Source organism: Syzygium oleosum, unplaced genomic scaffold, assembly GCF_021117445.2.
Source record: "Syzygium oleosum isolate NSW1041296 unplaced genomic scaffold, Sole_v2.1 Sole_v2.18, whole genome shotgun sequence".
Classification (NCBI taxonomy): domain Eukaryota; kingdom Viridiplantae; phylum Streptophyta; class Magnoliopsida; order Myrtales; family Myrtaceae; genus Syzygium; species Syzygium oleosum.
In genome coordinates, this window is record NW_026607502.1 from 1950931 (window position 1) to 1971805 (window position 20875).

Sequence of the window (20875 nt, forward strand, 5' to 3'; positions counted from 1 at the left end):
ACGAGCTGAAGTTCCTCCCGCATAGCATCGATCCGCTTTCATCTGATAAAGCTTCATCAACTTCTTTTGGCTCTATTTCTGATATCAAAGCCAAGTTGCTGATGTTCTCCTTGTGTTTGGATCTTGTCTTGATACCATCTTCTATTTCTCCAATAACGAGGTTCTTCGGATGACTGGATTTATGTTTCCGATTTTGTCATATTTTTCCTTCTGAAAATCTGCAGACTCTGAACTTTCTGGTTGAGTCTGTATTATATCTTCTTTGCCTTCTGATACTTCTGATAATTCTTGAATGTTGGGAGATAGTTCAGATTCATCTCTGTGAGTCTGAATGTTTTCTTCAAACCTCACATTCATTGATTCTTCAACAGTCTGAGAGTTCTTGTTGTAGACTCTGTATGCTTACTTGAAGTAGAGTATCCAAGGAAAAACCCTTCATCTGCTTTCTCATCAAACTTTCCAGTGCGGTCATTTGGATTTTTCAGAATATAGCATTTACAACCAAACACACGAAAATATGAAATGTTGGGCTTTCTACCTTTGCAAAGCTCATAGGGGGTTTTCTCAAGAATGGGTCTGAGAAAAGCTCTGTTAATGATATAGCATCTTGTAAAAACCGTATCGCCCGGAAATAAAAGGAATTTTGCTTTCAATCAGCAAAGTTCTTGCCATTTCTTGCAAAGAACGATTTTTCCTTTCCACAATACCATTTTGTTCTGGTGTGTAAGGAATAGAAAAATTGTGTTGAAAGCCATTTTCCTCACAAAAATATGAAAAACTTTGATTTTCAAATTCTCCCCCATGATCAGTTTTAATGCAAGAAATGGAATAGCCCATTTCATTCTGAACTCTTTTTGCAAATTTTGAAAAATATGAAAATGCTTCATTTTTATGAGCAAGAAAGAACACCCAAGTAAATCTTGTGAAGTCATCAACAATGACTACACAATATTTCTTACCACCAATACTTTGTGTTCTGGTTGGTCCAAATAGGTCCAGATGAAGAAGCTGCAAAGCACGATCAGTAGAAACATGATGTATAGACTTGAAAGAACTTCTTACTTGTTTTCCTAGAGTGCAAGCTTTGCATAACTCTGTTTTCTTGTATTTCAAATCTGGTAGACCTCGAACCAGTTTCTTATTTGAGATCTTTGAGATTTGTTTCATACTGATATGCCCCAATCTTCTATGCCATAGATCTTCATCCTCTTTGATTGAGATCAAGCAATGAGTGGAGTTTGGCTTGACATCTAGAAGATAGATATTGCCATGTCTTTTTCCTGTAAATGTTTGAGAAGGATCTTTGCTTGTCCCTGAGCATGTATCTTCTTGAAAATTGATTCTGAAACCTGTATCACATAGTTGGCTTATGCTTATCAAGTTGTAGTTGAGTCCTTTCACCAATGAGACATCATTGATTGTAAGTTCTCCAATTTCAACTGTTTCTTTGCCAACGATTTTTCCTTTGGTATTTCCTCCAAAGGAAACTTTTCCACCATTCGGATTGTGTAGATCAACGAATATACTTGGATCTCCTGTCATATGTCTAGAGCATCCTTGTCTAGGTACCACTTCCTTTTCTCTTTGTGGTAACCTCGCAAAAAACACAACATCTCAAGTTTTCTTTGGTACCCAAATTTGTTTGGGTCCTTGAGCATTAGTATATGTCTTAACAAAATCTCTTCTAACAGTCTCCGGACCTTAGGACATTCATTCTCAAAATGTTGTGGATCTCCACATTTTGAGCACCCGAGTGCACTTCGGCCAACAGGTTTTACAAAATTCCTTTTGAAATGATTTTTATAAGCTTGTCGATGAGGTCTTTGTTTTAATCTCTCCTTGACCTTTGGAAAATCAATCAAGCTATCACTTTCCTTCACAAATCCGAGACCATTTGTTGTAGTAAGGAATTTGGATAGAAAGGATATGCTTCAAGGTTTCGAACCCTTTGAAAATTTGGAAGTAATTTCGAAACTTGCTTTTTCAAACGCATTTTCTTTGGAAAGAAAATCTCGACTTTCCTTGACTTGATAAAATTATTTTTGAAGGAAATCGATTTTTTCTTTTTGCGAAACATCCTGTTGCCTCAGTGATGAATTTTCCTTTTTCAAAGAAGAGATGCATTTAAGAGCAGTCTTGAATTCAAAGCATAATTCATCAATGTAATTTGATACTTCAATAGGCATGTCGAATGTTTTACCTCAATCTCCACTTTGGGATTAGAATCAATCGAGTCGAGTCCGACTTAGCCATTAGGACAAATCTTCATCACCTTGTCTTCACATTCGTGTCACTCCGTGTTTCTGCTTTTAAGGTCTTCTTTGCTTTCTCAAACTTGGTCTTCTTTTTTCGAAGTGGACAATTTGGCTTGATATGTCCACATTTCTTATAGTGAAAGCATATAACATCCTTCGATCTTTCGTCTCATCGAAAGATTTCTTCTTCTCAAAAGGCTTCTTTCCTCTCGAGGTTTCTTCATTTGATCTTCATTTTCTTATACTTCTTTATAAACAGAGCTAGTTCTTTATCATCAACGTCTTCATCTTGAATGCATCGAATCAATGTTAGTCTTCAAAGCAATTGATTTATTACCTTTGGATTCAATCTCCTCATTTCGTTTTCGTATCATATGATTGAAGAGTTCCAATCAACTCATTCACCGATAGAGGCTTGATCTTTGTGTCTCTCGAAGAGATGTTTTGATGTTGTCCCACGATTTGTCGGGCCTCTCTGAAGTTTGTTGACTTTCATTGCATCCGCCCGGTTGTCCTTGATAAGCAAAACCGTTTACTATATCGTAGAACCCGTCATACAAATCAGCAATTGATTCTCCAGGCTTCATTTTGAAAGATTCATATTGACCAAGCAAAGATTGATTTGAGTTTCCTTGGCTCGACCGTTCCTTCATAAGTAACAAGGAGAGTATCCCATTTTCTTAGGCGATTCACAAGCAGCAATTTTTTATATTCAATAGGTGATAAGGCACAATAAAGAGAATAAATTGCTTTGGAATCTAAGGTTTCTCTTTTGGATATCTCAGTTTGAGATAATAGAGGATCCTTTGCTTTGCTTGCATCGCCTTTTCTTTTGAATCGAAGATTTTGGATTGACACCTCGATGATGACATCCCATTGCATGTGATCAATTGACTTTATGAATGCCTTCATCTTATTCTTCCAGACACTATATTCCTTGCCATCGAAATATGGTGGTCTGTTGTTGCTCGTCCTTCAATGAGCTCGGAGCACCATAGCTAGCCATATAGATCGTTAGCTCGGAAGTAAGACACTTCAATAAATGAGCAACCCGCTCGATACCAATTGATGTAGCTAGCAAGGATCACCTAGAGGGGGTGAATAGGTGATCTAAAACAATTTTTAGTAATTTATGCGGAAACAAAATAAATCACGAAGAGTCTCGAATAAAATTCAGATTCAAGACAGATTATATAGGCGTGCTCTTGATGTGCGGAATGTAAAGTAAGAGATAAGGGAAAGAGAATCTGACACAAGTTTATAGTGGTTCTGGCTTATAGAAGCCTACGTCCACTCTCCCACGCTTACTGCCTCTGGCTGGATTTCACTATGTAATCAAGAGGAATTACAACTTCGAGTGTTAACACTCTTGTGTATGATAGGACTCTCTATCTCATACAATCACTCTTACAAAGTGTCCTCAAGATCTTAATATTTGGCTCGAATGACAAGAGAAAATGATTGGATTAAGCTCGGACTTTGGACTTGTTGATTCTTGATTCTCGTACATCCTTCGCTGCTCATTGATCTCCTTAAATACTCCTCCACTTCCAAACTAGCCGTTGGACAAACATTCGAGAGGATCATCTTCCAATCTTTACCTTGGACAGATTTGTATAGTAAGGATTAGTAGCCGTTGGTTGAGATTCGAATCCCGCTAATTCGATCGCCCATACAATCGGAATCTTAGTTTCTATAAGTAGAACTTTGTCCGTTGTAATGCATTCTTGTCATGATGTTTGATTGTCAATCAATTTGATTCAGATTGAGACAATCGGAACATTCCTTTCGTGAAATCCATGCCGGATCACTAGCTGTTGTGTTACGTTTTGAATTTCGCGTCGAAGAAAGTGCTCGTGCCGCATCGGAAGAACTTCGCGTGTCTGCGTCGAAGAATTTCTGCGTCCGAATAATTTCTTCGTCCGCATCCGCATCCGAATAACTTCTCGCTTCGCATCTGAAACACGCTTCGAATCTGAACTTAGATTATGTGGGTCTTCAAAAACATATTTGATAGATTGTAAAGTCGAATAACTTTCTTTGAGCTTCCGAATATACGGACCGGAATAAAATTGTTCAGAATAAGTATCAGATTTACAATAACACAGAAGGTTTTGTCAACCTCAAAATCAATAGGAATTTTCCTCAACAAGCCTCGAGGAGGCCAAGGAGGAGATTTGGGTTGGACCCATCTCTTGTTGAAGTCGTCACTGTTCTTCCACCGTTTGCGACCAAGGCAAGGACATTAATCCAGCTTGTACGTTGGTTCTATTGCAGCTGTATGAGTCACCATTGCTAGCCCACTGGATCCATCTTCGCAGCGAGCGTGTAGTGATGCCGATGTGTTGCTAGTCAAGCGATGTCAATGGATGAGGATAACTCACGTGTCAAGTGATGCCGATGCTTAGCTAGTCGTTTCTCGGAACGATAATGTTTCGTAGAGATGAGGAAACTATGCTGGAGATAATAGTACCGATGCTCACAATCAGAGGCTGCAGTAAACTGCAGTGCCGTGTTTCTTCGGGATTTACTGCTCGAACTGTGAAACAACCAGCAAATATGGTTGATCTTGCCTATCTCATGACTGAAAATAGATCATGAAACATTTCTGTCTAAAGTTTCTTTTGCCGTCTTCAATTTGCATACCGAGGTATCACGGTGGTTCCCCTGGTTGGCATTCATTCCGACAAGAATGCATATCGTCCAGCCCCGAATCCGGCCGAGGTGGAAGTGATCTTCAATGCGCCCCTAGAAATGTTCCTTCAGGTACAGCGATTGCTCCTCGTTTGTGTCGGGGAAACCTAATCTTTTACGAGAAATTTATCGTTAGAGAAATTTATCTTAAGAAGCTGCTTGAATTTGGCGGATGTCTTACAGGATGAGAACAGAAGGGCGGAGGAGAGGGAGTGGATGGGAGACAAGTATCTGCTCCATCTCTTCGACTATCAAACAGTGGATAATAAGTACGTAATATTTCCTCTAACAGCTGGGATATTGATAAGGACTGCATCAGTCGTATACCAGCGGCTGCTGGCATTTGCAGAGCTCTGTCCCAAATTTTGGCATTCCTAGGATGTTCTGTGTTGTTACATAATCACTAACAATCTCAATACGGTTCCAATCTTGACGTTGTCAGAGTGACCATTTTTTTCATCTAAAGTAGAGACAGAAACATGAATTTGAGCTACCAAGTTGGTAAGTGTCAATTTACATTGGAGAAACTCATTACTTGGAAAAACAGGGTTTGGTAGCAAGTTCGAAATCATGACGGACATCTGTGTGTTGATTCTCCTAGTTCCACATGCTAGAGTGTAAAAGACTGATATATGGTTACTACATTGTGGTTGTCTAATACTAGTGTCCTGCATATCTCTATTGCTTGTTAATTTAGAGCTCCCATTGCAAAGCAAATCGGTGACATGCCTGATCTTGGCACCTTGAATCTCCGACGGAAGAACCACAACTCTAGCTCCTGGATGAAAACCAATCAGCCAAGTGAGACAACATAGTCTTAGATTGCATTATTCAGATCCAAGAGATTCAGGATACATACAGGATATATCACAAAAGAAGTCGCTGTCTTTATAAATCTTATTTGCTGAAGCAAGTTGACGCATTCGCCGCAACAAAGATCTAGTTGTCACCTGTCAGAGGTAAAATGCTGACTAGATGAAGTAACCACTCTGTCATTCTGCAATCACAAACTCAAACAAAATTATCATTAGAATAGCTAGTAAGCAGTACCCGTGCATACTGGACAGAGATGAAAAAACTGACATTTTTCATTTTGATTTGTATAACTCTATGATGATAGAACAAAGCTTTGCAGCTGTGCTCGTACCTCCAAGGCATCTATTTATCCTAGTTCATATGGATAAATGAGCAAACTCATTGTATACCAGCAAAGAATCTGTAAAATAACACATGTAGATCCACTGGCCAAACAGATAGTTACGAAGAGATTCGCCAGAAACAAAAGAAGAGCGAAACTGTGACGCTCGTGATGTTTTCAAAGAATTCAGAAGCTTTAACCTAAAGAACACTATCGACTTTATTTTGGCAACTAGAAACGACCATATGACAACATTTGACATGTGGCAATGTGATAATAAAGAGTTGGTATCTGAAAATGCTAGTAAAAGTGACATTTTTCATGAACGTCCCTCTTTTTCTCTTTTCAGTAAAGAAAAAACTTCCAAATCTTTTGGCATAGTAGGATCTTAGATAACCTTGAAACAAACAACGAAAAATCTCCCCATCCTCCTTGTCATAATAATTGTCAAAGTATTTTCAGTCTCTTCAGTAACATTTGCGCTCCAGTTAAAGGTAACAATTTGAAGTATCTGCTACCGAGTTAGAAGAAGCATTTGACAGTCCTGCAGTCTTAAGTTATACTGTAGATCATGTACTTAGCTTCATTATTTGACTTGGTATCATGATAATTCTCCTGGGAATTGTTTTCCGCAATAAGCATTCGGGCTTCTAGATAAACCTGTGAAGAAAATCAACTTCCAAGTTCATATCAAATGATGAAGGAACCTGCATGAAAATTAAAATCAATATGATTTGGGCCTCTTACAGGAATCTGTAGGGATTAGTGTGTGAGACCGCGATCCACAAACTGACACATGGGACTAACCCTTGACTATGGAATGCAGAGGGGACAGAGCATGACATGAGAGCGAGGCGAGGTTGAGAACCCTACTGCCAGATGGATGCCTTGCCGGCCAGGCTTCAAGAGATTAGGACTTTTGGCGAAGCCAAGTCTGTTTTGGGCAACCAAACCCTGCAGCTGATGAGAAGTTCCTAAGGATTAAAGGGTAGCATTCACAACTGATTAAGTAGATAAAAAAATTGCCTGAGAAGGAAGAATGGTCAACTGAGAAGAGAAAGATATACTTGTCTGTGATACATGCTTTCACTGAAGATGAATCATCTGTTGCTCTTACCTGAAGACCCTGCTATTGCTGAACTGGATGAAAATATTGCAGTTCTGCGGTAAAAAGTGGAAAGAATGAGCACTAATTGGAGGTAATCAAGAAAAGACGTGCAATGCTGATCTCCAAAAAGCCACAAGGGAAGTGCATATAGTTGCAGAGTTGGGGAGGCACTTACCGACATGAAAAGAATTCGGGAGTCAGGAGAACACCTTTCTGTTTGATGCTTCAACTTGCCTTCTTAAGCAAGCCAGTTGGACTCACTGCTACAGTCGATATCCAAGATTGTTGTTCTCTGCAGTAAAAGCAGATAAATGTCATATTTTTGAAAGTGCAAGACTTGTGTGCTCCATGTTATGAATCAGTATGGGATGCATAATCAAACTATGAATCAACTTGTCAGGACGCTTGCTTGCCGGTCCAATAATTTCCTTGAATAGGAACATCAGATGTGTGTAGTTTGTACAGACATGTCTAGAGTATCTGCATACTACCTATCTAGCTGCGTACATGAACTGTAAATTCTTTAGTGCAAGAAGATGGGAAAAGTTCGGTTCTAAGATCTACAGTCAACCAAAATTCAGTTATTGAACTCAAGCCTACCGAAAAAAAATCTACATTTCAGCATTCTTTTCTCACTTTGGCCCTGGCAACTTGAATGTCCGACTGAAGCAACAATTCAAGCTCCTGGCCAAAAACCAATCAGCCAGTGAGACAACCTAGTCTTAGGTTGCAAGTTGACGCATTTGCCACAGCAAAGATCTAGTCGTCATCTCTCAGAGGTAAAATGAAGACTATATGATGTAACCTCTCTCGCTCTGCAATGACAAACTAAAACTATATTATCATCGGAATGGCTAGTAAGCAGTAATGGTGTATCTGGGACAGAGATGGAAAAAGCCGACATCTTTCATTTTGATTTGTATCACTCAATGATGTTAATTTTGAAATTGCAGCTGTGCTCGCATCTCCAAGACATCTATTTATCCCAGTTCATGTGGATAAATGAGCAAAACCATAGTATACCCGCAAAGAATGTAAAATGACACATATTTTTCCGCTGGCAAAACAGAAAGCTACAAAGAGATTGATCAGAAAAAGAAGGAAATCTGCAACACGGAGCAATGTTTTCAAAGAGGTCAGAAGCTTTAACCTCGAACAATTTCTACTTTATATGGCTACTTGCAACAACCATTCTCCACGTCGTGATAATTGTTGAGGTATCATCGATCTCTTTGATAACAATAGATCCCAATTTCTTTTGCGGGTTAGCCTATCTTCATCGGAATTAGTTACTACAAGGTGCATCACCATTCATGGCCAGGAATAGGAACGATTTGTGGGTGGTTTTTACTTGTTCCCTGTTCTCCTTTTTTATGGTCGGGAGATAATTTGATGCTGAGGCTTGGGGACTCCTCATGGGTTTCAGGTAAAGAGAAGAAAGCCCCAAGTGCCTCTTATACAAAACTAGCAGGCTTCCTAAAGTACTTATCACTAGTTTTAAAGCGGTCATATAACTAAGATTACTTTTCTCAACCAGGGAACGGTCGAACAACTTCGGCACTCAGACTTCCAGCATGAAACGCAGATCCACGGCTCTTCCACCATGCCATAGACGAGCCGCACGGATAATCATGCGAACGATTTTACAGTAAAACCACAGCCAAAGTTTCTGAATGAGGCCGCGCAACAGTTTCACGGAAAGCAACAGGAGCAGCACGAACAAGGGGACGGAGTGGAAGAAGTCGTGGAGCAGCAACCACGCGAGCGAAGCCACCGATATCGAACCGGGGATGTCAATGAGGAGGTGCAATGCTCCATCACAAGAAGGAGCACGGTCGCGAGACGGTGGTGCCCGATCAGCGACGTACACCAACAGGAAATGCAGGAGCAGGCTGCAGATGGCGACGGCGGTGGCGACGGGGTGAGCTTCAAAGGGTGAAATCGACTTCCCCTGGTATTTCACTTCGACGAAGTTGACCAGGACAGAGATAATGGAGGTAAGATCCATGGCGTGGTGAGGGGTGAAGACGTCTGGCTATTTTATGGTCAACCAGGTCACTGAAGTCACCCAGGTCACCATCCTTGGTCATAGTTGCTGCGGGACTCGGGAGCCGTACGATGATCAATGCTTGATCACCGACCAAAAAAAAAAAAAAATGCTTGATCACGAAGGGCCGTGTCGAGAACCGAAACAGAACGATCACGCAGAAATGAGAGAAAAATAGACGATGCACGAATTTACCCAAGTTCACTCTCGAATAGGGCTACGTCCTGCAAAGAGATTTCATTATATTTTCGGTTCACAACCACTCAACTCGTTACAATGATCAGAAAAACAAGCAAAATATATATATGCCCCAAACGGGCCCAAAACCTAAACCTATATGAAATCTCTTAATCTCGCACCATACGAGCCAGCCCAAACCCTTTGAGGTTTCGGGGGCGCTGCCCCCGAGCCCTCGCCCGTCGACTGGGCAGCGGGACACCCGTGTCGGGAGCACTGCCCCCGAACCCCCACATTCCGCACGCATGGGTCATATGTCGTTGGGCAACACTTCAGTTTCCCTAAGCTCATGTGAGCGTACCCGGTGTGAGAAACAAGGGTTCCCGAAGTATTCGCCAACTCCAACAGATCATCAGACGGCTCCCGAGTCCCGCAGCAACTATGACCAAGGATGGTGACCTGGAATATGTTACAAATGCTTGATCATAAGATGGCTCCCGAGTCCCGCAACAATCTATGACCAAGGATGGTGACCTGGAATAAATGCTTGATCATAAGATGGCTCACGAGCCCCGCAGCAACTATGACCAAGGATGGTGACTTGGGTGACCTGGGTGACCATAAAATAGCCTGACCTTTGTGTAACGCCTTCAAATTTCGATTAATTGTTGTTTGGGTTATAAAAAGGACTAATATCGTGAAAAATCCTAAATTAATATATTTGTGATAAATTTACCTTAAATTAATTTTTTGATTACAAAAAAACCCCAACTGGTAAATTTATAAATTTATCATTCGTTAAATTATATTAATACCACAAAAAACCACAAACTGTTACACCTACGACAAACGGAGGGTAAAATCCAAATCTGTACATCCGTCAACTGCCACGTGTCATCCAACTCAGAAATTTGACGATAAAATTTAATGGAAACTAACAGAGGTTAATTTATCACGAGTGTTCCGATTTGAGATTTTTTGTGGTAAAAAAAACTTAATTTAAGATAAATTTGTTACGGATATATCAGTTTGGCGTTTTTCGTTATATTAACTCTTAAAAAAAAACAGATCTTGGTCTATCCTACTTTGATTCTCTTCTCTCTTTCAATAGAATGTGAGAGCCGAATCTCACCCCACCCCACCCTACCCCACCTTACCCCACCCCCACTCAATTTCTTTACCACAGGGCAAGGTGACCTTATTCTCACTTCGCATGGTTTGCATCAATACGTAATAACCTAAAAGATTTAAAGTCGCAATAACCGGGCTTGGCAAAAAATAATAAACGAGAGCAAAACATGAAGCCCAAGCCCAAGTGTCTCGTTTAAACCCCTTTCTTTGGTCTTGCTTCTGTTGATGCCATTGCAAGGTAAATTACAAGAGCAACAAGAAAGAGAGAAAACAAAGTCTGGCCAAGAAGGGGAAAAAAAGAACAAGAAAAGAAGGAAAGCAGAGTTCGGAGAAGCCGAGAAAAAGAGAGAGAGGGGTTACGCTGTATGCACGCTTGGGAGATTTCGACAAGCCGGATTAATTCTGTTTCGTAGTAACTCGTAAGGATTCAAAACTCTTTTTCCTTATAACTAAAGGATTTTTCATAATTAAGTTGTAAATTAGGATTTATTTGGACTCTTCGCTGCTGAATTGATTCTAGAGGTGTTTAAGCCGTGAAATGTTGTAAAGAAATTTTAGAGTGTCGTGGAGCCGGACTTTAGGAAAGTCAATTTAGGGTTGTGGTTTGGTGGGGATAAATTTTTAAAGTTTCGCGCGTTGCGTGAAATAGTTTTCGAATTACTGTGTTTGGCAATGGTTTTCGCCCTTCTCCAGCCATCTTTTGGGTTTATGGTCTTTTAGTAGTTCGAAAGAGTTTTCTTTTGACAGTAAGCTCACTTGAATTGGAGTTCTGAGATGAGGTCAACTCTATTTGCAAAGTAGTTGTTTAGAGCTCTATTGTCAAGTGGACAATTTTACTCAAGAACATTGTGTCGCCAACTAAAGTTTTAGTCGAGGTTAGTTGGCACGCAAGTTTGACATTTAGTTAATCTTCGATAGGATTTTGAAACTTTCTGAGCGGCGTAAATTTCGATTTGGATTTTGGTTAGAAGTGATTGTGATATTTTATGAATTTGTAAACTCATGTCTTGAAAGTTATAGAATTTGATATATCATAAGTTGTGAAGGGCATTGCACGATATGATTTTCTTAAAACCAAAAAGAAATGTGTAAAACATAGTTGTTGCATAAAACCGGATATAGTATTTACTACCCTTTTGATATTTGAAAATTGAATGAATATTTCTAATAAGTATAAAACCGAGTTGAAGTGATATCCCTCATATATGGATTTTACTGTACATTATATACTAGATTTGGATAAATGGGTCTCTAGTATTACTTTAAATATGCATAACGAATGCTTGATCTGCTTAAAAGATATTTGTGATACTCACTGAGCTATGGTTCTTCACACTATTCATTCCAAATCTTTTTCAAATTCTTCTGCTAATATTGGATGAGAGCGTTATAGGCGGAAATATTTTAATGTTGGATTTTGGATATGAGTTTAGATACTTGTATATGTATGAGATGATATTTGTGGGGTTTAATTGAGTTTGGAGATGTATATATACTTGTTTATGAATCTCAAAACTCTTGATTTTGTAACTAACTCACCAGTTTATCAAGTTGTTTACACCAAAAAATGGCCAACTTGTCGACATGGTTCGTTTGTGCCAAAGATCATCAAGGGACATGTGGCGGAGACTTGAGGTAACGTGGAAGCAAATATTATCAACTTCTTTGAGACAGATCGGATTGACCTGATTCCAAAGCCAAAAGAACGAAGACTCCTGGATCTACAACTTTTATGTTTTGAGTTTTCTCAGAAAATCACTGTAGAAGCCATCGAGGTTAAAGGAAGTCGACGGTCGTGACTTCATCTTGTCGAGGACTTCGACGAAATTTCAGTTCTGCGCTAATTCGGGAAAATGGTCATAACTTGTTCGAGACAGATCGGATTAACCTGATTCCAAAGCCAAAAGAACGAAGACTCTTGGATCTACAACTTTTATGTTTTGAGTTTTCTCAGAAAATCACTGTAGAATCCATTGAGGTTAAAGGAAGTCGATTGTCGTGATTTCATCTTGTCGAGGACCTCGACGAAATTTCAATTCTGCGCTAGTTCGGGAAAATGGTCATAACTTCTTCGAAACAGATCGGATTGACCTGATTCCAAAGCCAAAAGAACGAAGACTCCTAGATCTACAACTTTTATGTTTTGAGTTTACTCAGAAAATCACTGTAGAGTTTTCGACATTAAGAGGAAGTCGACGGTTGTGACTGGTTGGAGATGCAGAAAGAAGAAGTAACCATCAACATAGTGGAGTCAAAGCAACCGCCAACGTAGTGGAGTCAAAAAAAAAAAAACCGTCAAGGTAGTGGATTCAATGTAACTGTTGGAAAACACAAGTATATAGATTATTATATAAATAGATAACATGTTTATGTTGGTTCGTGTTTGAAGCTACGTCCTTCGGGTAGGACGACGGTGGTGTCATTTTTCTTATTTTTATAGAATTGGGGTGTGACAAAAGTCAGCAAAGATCATATTCACCAAAACAACAAAATGCAAACATACAACAACATATCGTTATTGTCTCTCTATTTCAGTATAATCTCATCAATTTCATATTGCAATAATAGCCGCTCACCCCTTTTTCTTAGGACCCGGAGTTAACTTTAGATTAGGAAAAAGTATTTATCATGATCTGAGCATTCTCTTGTCGTCATGTTTTAAGCACGAACTCACCTATTTCTATAATTGTTGGTCATACTAAATCCTACTAAAATACTTTCGAAGCAGCTGAACATTTTTTCTTGGTGAAATATTGCGAAACTTGGTTCCCATCTTGACAAAAGATCGCATTTTTTTGGGTTTGAGACTTCTTGGATTGTTGATGGAAGCATGAATTTTTATGGGCTAATTTCCTAAATAAAAAAATCCCCTATTTTAATTCCAATCTTAATTCTGCCCCACACCTTTTTTTGTCTAAAAAATGACCCCCAACTTCCACTAAGGTCTCAAATTTGCCGATGTGTCCAAAAATCATCACTTATTTCTTTAAAATTATCAACATCTGAGCTAGTTAGAGGTTCGTTATCAGAGCCTGCGTGTTCATTATCGCCGTCACCTTCGTGTGGAACAACAACAATCTCATAATGTTGATTGTTTCGTGTTATGGGTAATCACGGTTTTGGAAAAATCGAGTTATTTCCTCTTTTAGCATGCTTATATTAATCGATATCCAAGAACACTGATTAATAAATTACTGATCATTTTGAGTACTCTAGGTTTGCTTAACGACATCCATAGATACTCCCATCTTGAAGGTTCACTATCAAGTTCATTTCCTAGCATTACTCAGGTCCCTTATTGTCTTGTAACACTCAGTCTTGTGGTAGAAGTAAGGTGTGATCGAATGGATGGACCCAAGAGAAGGGTCCATCTCTTCTATAATACACTGCTGGTTTTCCAACCAACCCCCCAACCGAACCATGACTGCTACTCCTCCATCAAGAACCTCTCTGCTCATGCTCCCGGACTCCCACGGGCTCGCGACCCTGGCGCGGTGGCTCCGTCGCTACGAACCGCCTCCTTCTTCCTGGCAAACGGATTGGCAACATCACGAAACACCAAGCAGCTCCGAAACTAGCGTCGGTCGAAGGTCCAATTCTGCGAGAGCCACAGTTCTGATCTGCCTCTTCGAAGGCGGCGACTACGACGGGGATCTGCGTGTCGTCCTCACCAAACGCGCCTCCACGCTTTCCTCTCACCCAGGTAGGCTGTCCTTCGATTTTCAGGCATGATATTTTGCATTGATTACGAATTACCCCAGGCCGAAAGGTTTGTTAGCATATCCAGTACGTTATTATGACCACAATGTAGTCTATATTTAACGTCGTGATTTCATAAAGATTAAGCGTAATTTGTCGATTGAATTTGTACAGCTGCATGAGTCATCAATCTTTGACAATGCTGGTAATTTCGACACGAGGGGAATAATTGAATTAAGACTTCCTATTGAATTTCACTTATCAAATGACAAGGCAATTTCCAATTGGGTCCTAAAATAAGCGGGACCATATTTTTGAATCATTAGCTTCTTTAAGGGTTCGTGTGTTTCACAAAAAAAATGGAGGATTTAGAAAATATTAACCTAAAAACGATTGTTTGTATCTATTACAAAAATAAATAACGAAAGTAAGTATCAATGAAAAAGACATAAATTGTTTCGCAATAAAAAAAAAAGGATCAAAAAAAAATTGTTGTCGTGGTGTGGGTTGTAAACCCTCGCCATTTAATGTCAGGTGTGGATAAAAATCATTAGCTTCTTTAATTGGTTGCGTAATATTTTTTATTTTTTTTTTCTTTTTTTCACTCGGGGAGAGCACCGCCCTCGCCTGTCAGGTGTGGGTTGTCCCTCACCCGTGGCCAACTGTTGTCGTGGTCCTGTTGTCGGAAATCCAAAAACGATAAAAAGAAAAAGAGAATAAGACAAAAAAGGGAAAAAAGAAAATTTAGAATTTTTTTAATAAATTGCAAAAATTGTCTATGTGAGCACTAATCATGCCGCATCGACCAGTGTTTACATTAGCGATTTCCAATCAAAATTGGCCCGAATGACTTCATTGGCAAATTTAAAAAGGTTTAAAACTAAATTAGCTAAATTAAAAGGCTTTGGCCACCGTACAATAGATTTATGACTTTTTTGGTAATTTTCCACTTTCACAACACATATTAAGGAGTTAAACAAGCAACTAAAGCTTGATCAACATGATCATATATCAATTGCTTCACATGCTTTTACTCATATCATTGTCATTTTTCGCCGTTGTTATCGAAGGTTTCCGTGCACGAGTGAAGACATAAGCTGTGTGGTGTATTTCACTTTTGCAGGAGAAGTTTCATCGCCTGGTGGGAAACGGGAGGAAGGCGATGCTGACGACGTAGCGACGGCTTTGAGGGAGGCCAAGGAGGAGATCGGGTTGGACCCATCTCTTGTTGAAGTCGTCACTGTTCTTCAACCATATGCGACCAAGGTGAGGACTTTGATCCAGCTTGTACATTGGTTCTATTGCAGCTGCATGAGTCTCGACTGTTTTCGCTCTTGGTCGATCGTCGCATTAAGTTTTTAGCGATGCCGAAGCTTAGCTAGTCATTTCTCGGAACGTTATCGTTTCGTTGAGATGAAGAAACTATGCTGGAGATCGAAGAACTGATACTCGCAATGAGAGCCTGCAGTAAACTGCGGTCACCATGTTTCTTCAGAATTTAGTGCTGGAATTGCGAAATAATCAGCAAGTATTGTTGATCTTGCCAATCATCACGAAACATTTCTGCCTAGAGTTTCTTTTGCCGTCTTCAATTTGCATAGATCGGTATCATGGTGGTTCCTGTGGTTGGCATTCTTTTCGACAAGAATGCATATCGTCCAGCCCCGAATCCAGCTGAGGTGGAAGTGATCTTCAACGTGCCCTTAGAAATGTTTCTTCAGGTATGGCGATTGCTCCTCGTTTTTGACGGGAAAACTTTTCACTCTAACAAAAAATTTATCTTAGGAAGCCGCTTGAATTTCATGTATGTGTTACAGGACGAGAACAGAAGAGCGGAGGAGGAGTGGGTGGGAGAGAAGTATCTGCTCCATCATTTCGACTATCAAACAGCAGATAAGAAATATGTTATATTTGCTCTAACAGCTGGAACATTGATAAAGATCGCATCAGTCGTGTACCAGCGGCCACCGGCATTTACAGAGCGCTGTCCAAAATTTTGGCATTCCTGGGATGTTCCTCTGTCCAGTTGCATAATCACTAACAATCTCAATACAGTTCTTATCTTAACATTCTGAGAGTAGCAATTTTTTCTTCATCTAATGTAGAGACAGAAACCTTAATTTGAGCTACCAAGTTGGTTATCAATAAGTCTCATTCCTTGGAACAACAGCTCTTGGTAGCGAATTCGAAATCATGATGGATATCAGTTAGCTATCCGTGAATTAGCACCTGCCCCATTTTCACTACATTCCTAGAATTTGTTTCTAGCTTTTCTTGCAATTCGATCAATACATTGCAATGTCTACTAATAGAGGAAAAGGAACGTTGCAACAAATAGAGGAAATGCACACTAACTGCAATGGAAATTTTCAGTTTGAAAATCTCTACCTGCCTCAGCTGAAAACCTCATAAAACTTTTGGATGACCATCAGTCCCGAGTCAATTGATTCCAACGGATCTTTATGAAGCCGATGCCTCAAGCAGTTTAGGAATCACGGTGGCGATATCTTCTGCGGTTACCTCGCCTCTTCCCTTCAGAGCAGACAAGGCCTTAGCTGCTCTGTTAGTCACGATATCTGCGCTTGGTCCATCAACATTCAGCTCTCGGCGCAAACCTTGGAGATTTTCCCCTTGAGATCTTGATCAATCTGGACACTAAAGAGTGATTACTCCTAGCCGAGGCTATTTGCTGCTGCAACTCCTCTTGCTCTGCTATGTAAGAATCACGGAACTCCTGGGGTTTTTTCTGTATCGAATCTCGCTCTTTTGTCCACGATCTTTACCCTCAGCTCTTCATCCCTCACTGTCCCTACCCGTGCGTGCATACCGAACCGATCAAGAAGCTGCGGTCTCAACTGCCCTTCTGCGGGATTTCCAGAGCCAATGAGAATGAACCGAGCGGGATGAGAAATGGAGATTCCTTCTCTCTCCACGGTGCTCCATCCCGAGGCGGCGGAATCTAAAAGAACGTCCACCAAGTGAATCTACAAGCATTAGCGGGGCCGTTAGCCATTGATTCCTTCACATTCAAAGCACCATCAGCACTTCCAGGCACGTATGGAAGACGAATACCGACTAGGCGGCGCGACACTGGTCTTTAACTTCCAGCCGCACGAGATGAGACAGTCGAGGGAGTTTTGCAGCTTCCAATGTAATGTTCGTCTCGTGTTATGCGTAACCACTATATTGAAAAATAAATCATCTCTAGGATTACTGAATGCCATCCACAGATGCTCATCTTGTAAAACACTCGGTCTTATGGTAGAAGTTAAGCTGTGATCAATGGATGGACCCAAGAAGGGAATGGCTTCTTGTCCACGCTCTTCCTGTCGACCCATTACGCCACGTGGCACGACCGTGACCCGAGATACCTCCTCGTACCTATATAATGCACTTGCCCATTGTCCAACCAACCCACCAACTGAAGCCATGACTACTCCTCCTCCATCAGAAACCTCTCTGCTCACGCTCCCGGACTCCCACGGGCTCGCGGCCCTGGCGCGGCGGCTCCGTCGCTACGAGCCGCCGCCTCCTTCCGGACAAACGGATCAGCAACAGCACGAAAAGCCAGACGGCTCCGAAACGGGCGCCGGTCGAAGGTCGGAGACCACGACGGAGTCTCCCCGCCGCAGGCCCAATCGGGCGAGAGCCGCGGTTCTCATCTGCCTCTTCCAAGACGGCAGTGCTGGCGGCGGCAGCGGTGACGGCGGCGATCTGCGTGTCCTCCTCACCAAACGCGCCTCCACGCTTTCCGCTCACCCTGGTAGGCTTTCCTTCCCATTTTCCAGGCCCTCAAGGTTTGCATTAATTACGGATTACCCACAGGTCGAAAGATCTATTAGCATTTCTCAGCAGTCAACACGTTATCGTGTCAACAACGGCGTCTATAATTGAAGTCTTGATTATGATAATTAAACATAATTTGTAGAAGCAGCTGAATATTTAATTAAAAAAGTGGATATTTGGGTAGCCAAAATAGTGGATAATCAAAAATGTGGGAAGACAAAAGTTAGGTTGGCATGAATTTTTAAAATTTTGAAATCTTCGAACGGGCATGTAATTTATACCATCAGCGTTGACCAATGTTGGTAATTTCGACACGAGGGGAATGATTGATTGGAAAATGATAGAGGGTACCAAGAGTTTTTTTTATTGAATTTTTACTTATTGAATGACGTGGCGAATTTCAATTGGGTATTGAAACAAGCATATCCATGTGTCGCATCATTAGCTTCTTTAAATAGTCATGATAAAAAATTTGGCGAATCACTTTGGGCTCGTTTGGTGAAATTGGAAAATAATTGCTTTAATTGTAAGCACTAAGATTTTAAGTGGTGGTAATATCAAGTGCTGAAAGTAAAATAAAATAGTTGTTTGACAAAAATCGAGAACGAATTACTGAATAACATTACTTTCTTTCCAGACATGAAACTGTAGTAATTATTGTAATTTTTGACATAAAAATTGGCAAAGATACCAGTGAACATCTATTACTTTTCTACTTAGTGGATTAATTAACCCATTCCTTACTTACCAGATTAGTAAATTTTTTTTTATTTAATTGAATCCTGCAACTCAATTCTAATTAGGGTTTTCAGGCAAATTAAGTCTCATTAAGTACTGAACTTTCAGTTTCCAGCATTTAAATAAAGAACTTTTAGTAAATGGTACTTTCACATTTTACACCCATTTTGACAAGATAATTTTTTCAATTACAAGACCCTTCGACATTATTTAAATAATTGAGTTTATGTGAATAATTTCAAGATCCATGGATATTCTTTACAAATTTGCTTAGTCTAATATTGTTTTAACTATTGTCAATTTTATTTACATGCTTTTACCGATACCGTCACTGTGTCATAGTTCCACCTCGTTATGACTTCCGGTTTCTATGCATGAGTGGAGACATAATCTGTGCGGTGTGTTCCATTCTTGCAGGAGAAGTTTCATTGCCTGGTGGGAAACGGGAGGACGGCGACGCCGACGACGTAGCGACGGCCTTGAGGGAGGCCAAGGAGGAGATCGGGTTGGACCCATCTCTTGTTGAAGTCGTCACTGTTCTTCAACCATTTGTGACCAAGGTAAGGACAGCTGCCTGAGTCTCCATTGTTTGCCCTCTTGGTCTGTCTTCGCATTGAGTTTCTAGTGATGCCGATGCTCAGCTAGTCATTTCTCAGAACGATGTTGTTTCGTAGAGATGAGGAAACTATGCTGGAGATGATAGTACCAATACTCGCGATGAGAGGCCGCAGTAAACTGCAGTCTCCATGTTTCTTCATAATTTAGTGCTGGAATTGCGAAATAATCAACAAATATTTCTGATCTTGCCTATCTGATGACTGAAAATAGATCATGAAACATTTCCGTCTAAAGTTTCCTTTGCCGTCTTCAATTTGTACACAATTTGCACAGATCGGTATCACGGTGGTTCCGGTGGTTGGCATTCTTGCAGACAAGAATGCGTACTGTCCAGCCACGAATCCAGCCGAGGTGGAAGTGATCTTCGATGCGCCTTTAGAAATGTTTCTTCAGGTACGGCGATTGGTCCTTGTTATTGTTGGGAAAACATTTCGCTCCAGCGAGAAATTTATCTCATGAAGCCAATTGAATTTCGCGGATGTGTCACAGGATGAGAACAGAAGAGCGGAGGAGAGGGAGTGGATGGGAGATAAGTATCTGCTCCATCGTTTTGACTATCAAACAGCGGATAAAAAGTATGAAATATTTGCTCTAACAGCTGGAATACTGATAAGGACTGCATCAGTCGTATACCAGCGGCCACCGGCGTTTGCAGAGCTCTGTCTCAAATTTTGGCATTCCTAGGATGTTGTGTGTTGTTCCATAATCACACACAATCTCAACACAGTTCCAATCTTGACATTGTGAGAGTAGCTATTCTTTTCATCTGATGTAGATACAGAAACCTGAATTTGAGCTACCAAGCCGGTAAGTGTCAGTTAATAATGGAGAAACTCACGCCTGCGAACCACTGCATTTGGTAGCGAATTCGAAATCACGACGGATATTTGGATATCGATTCTCATAGTTCCGCATGCTGGAGTGTTAAGAGACTGATATGGCTACTACATTGTGGTTGTCTAATACTAATGTGCCCCCGGATCTCTTGTGCATGTTCATTTAGAGCTTCAATTGCAAAGCATTCTGTGACATGCCTGATTCTTGGCTATTCAAACAATGAAGGTCAATGGACATTCATGAACTCGATACTCCTGCCTCGAATGGGAATATCCCTCGGCGGGCAGAGTCTCGATCGTACGGTCCAAATCCAAACTGACATCACACGAAATCGCCGACTTGTGAATGAAGATTTCGCATTATACATAGGCATGGAACTGTGGATTGGCATGTAGGACATCGTCGAAATGTCCGCTCAGCTCTGTAAGGTCGAGAACATGAGGATGACAGGGATGCTGACCATCTCTAAAAGGAAGAAAAAATATGGCCGACTGCTGAAGAGGGACTCAGACTCACCACGTAATAGCAATACTAATTGGCCGAGCTCTTGTCAAAACTCGGGGATAACCTTTTTCCATGGCCATCAACTCAATTGCCTAGAACTCTTTTTACATATTAGAAAACATGAGTTTTACAAAGTCCTACAC

At 40.7% G+C, this 20875-nt stretch overlaps 2 protein-coding genes and 1 long non-coding RNA gene across 5 annotated transcripts; 2 read left to right on the plus strand and 1 right to left on the minus strand.

Annotated features, from left to right (window-relative positions):
• Positions 1-5242: 5242 nt before the first annotated feature.
• LOC115662398 (uncharacterized) lies at positions 5243-8236 on the minus strand. Its single transcript, XR_008818413.1, has 5 exons — positions 7796-8236; positions 7371-7485; positions 7205-7248; positions 5809-6747; positions 5243-5727 (listed from the first exon to the last, which is right to left on the minus strand). It is a non-coding gene; the product is annotated as an uncharacterized LOC115662398 (long non-coding RNA).
• A 2532-nt stretch (positions 8237-10768) lies between these two features.
• Positions 10769-16329, plus strand: LOC115662392 (nudix hydrolase 11-like). 3 transcript variants are annotated; one of them, XM_056319579.1, is made up of 5 exons: positions 10769-10969; positions 13878-14253; positions 15373-15515; positions 15896-15970; positions 16067-16329. In XM_056319579.1, exons 2-5 carry the CDS (start codon positions 13899-13901, stop codon positions 16322-16324), a joined length of 831 nt encoding a protein of 276 aa, XP_056175554.1. In that variant the 5' UTR covers positions 10769-10969; positions 13878-13898; the 3' UTR covers positions 16325-16329. The 3 variants fall into 3 exon arrangements, with proteins under 3 accessions (XP_056175554.1, XP_030440398.2, XP_056175553.1); XM_030584538.2 differs by having other exon boundaries at positions 10770-10969; positions 13885-14253; positions 15851-15970; XM_056319578.1 differs by having other exon boundaries at positions 10771-10969; positions 15851-15970.
• Positions 16330-17511: 1182 nt separating this feature from the next.
• On the plus strand, positions 17512-20383 carry LOC115662393 (nudix hydrolase 11-like). Its single transcript, XM_030584539.2, has 4 exons — positions 17512-18012; positions 19191-19333; positions 19665-19784; positions 19881-20383. The coding sequence occupies exons 1-4, from the start codon at positions 17532-17534 to the stop codon at positions 20073-20075; spliced, it is 939 nt and encodes a 312-aa protein (XP_030440399.2). The 5' UTR covers positions 17512-17531; the 3' UTR covers positions 20076-20383.
• The last annotated feature ends 492 nt before the right edge of the window (positions 20384-20875 follow it).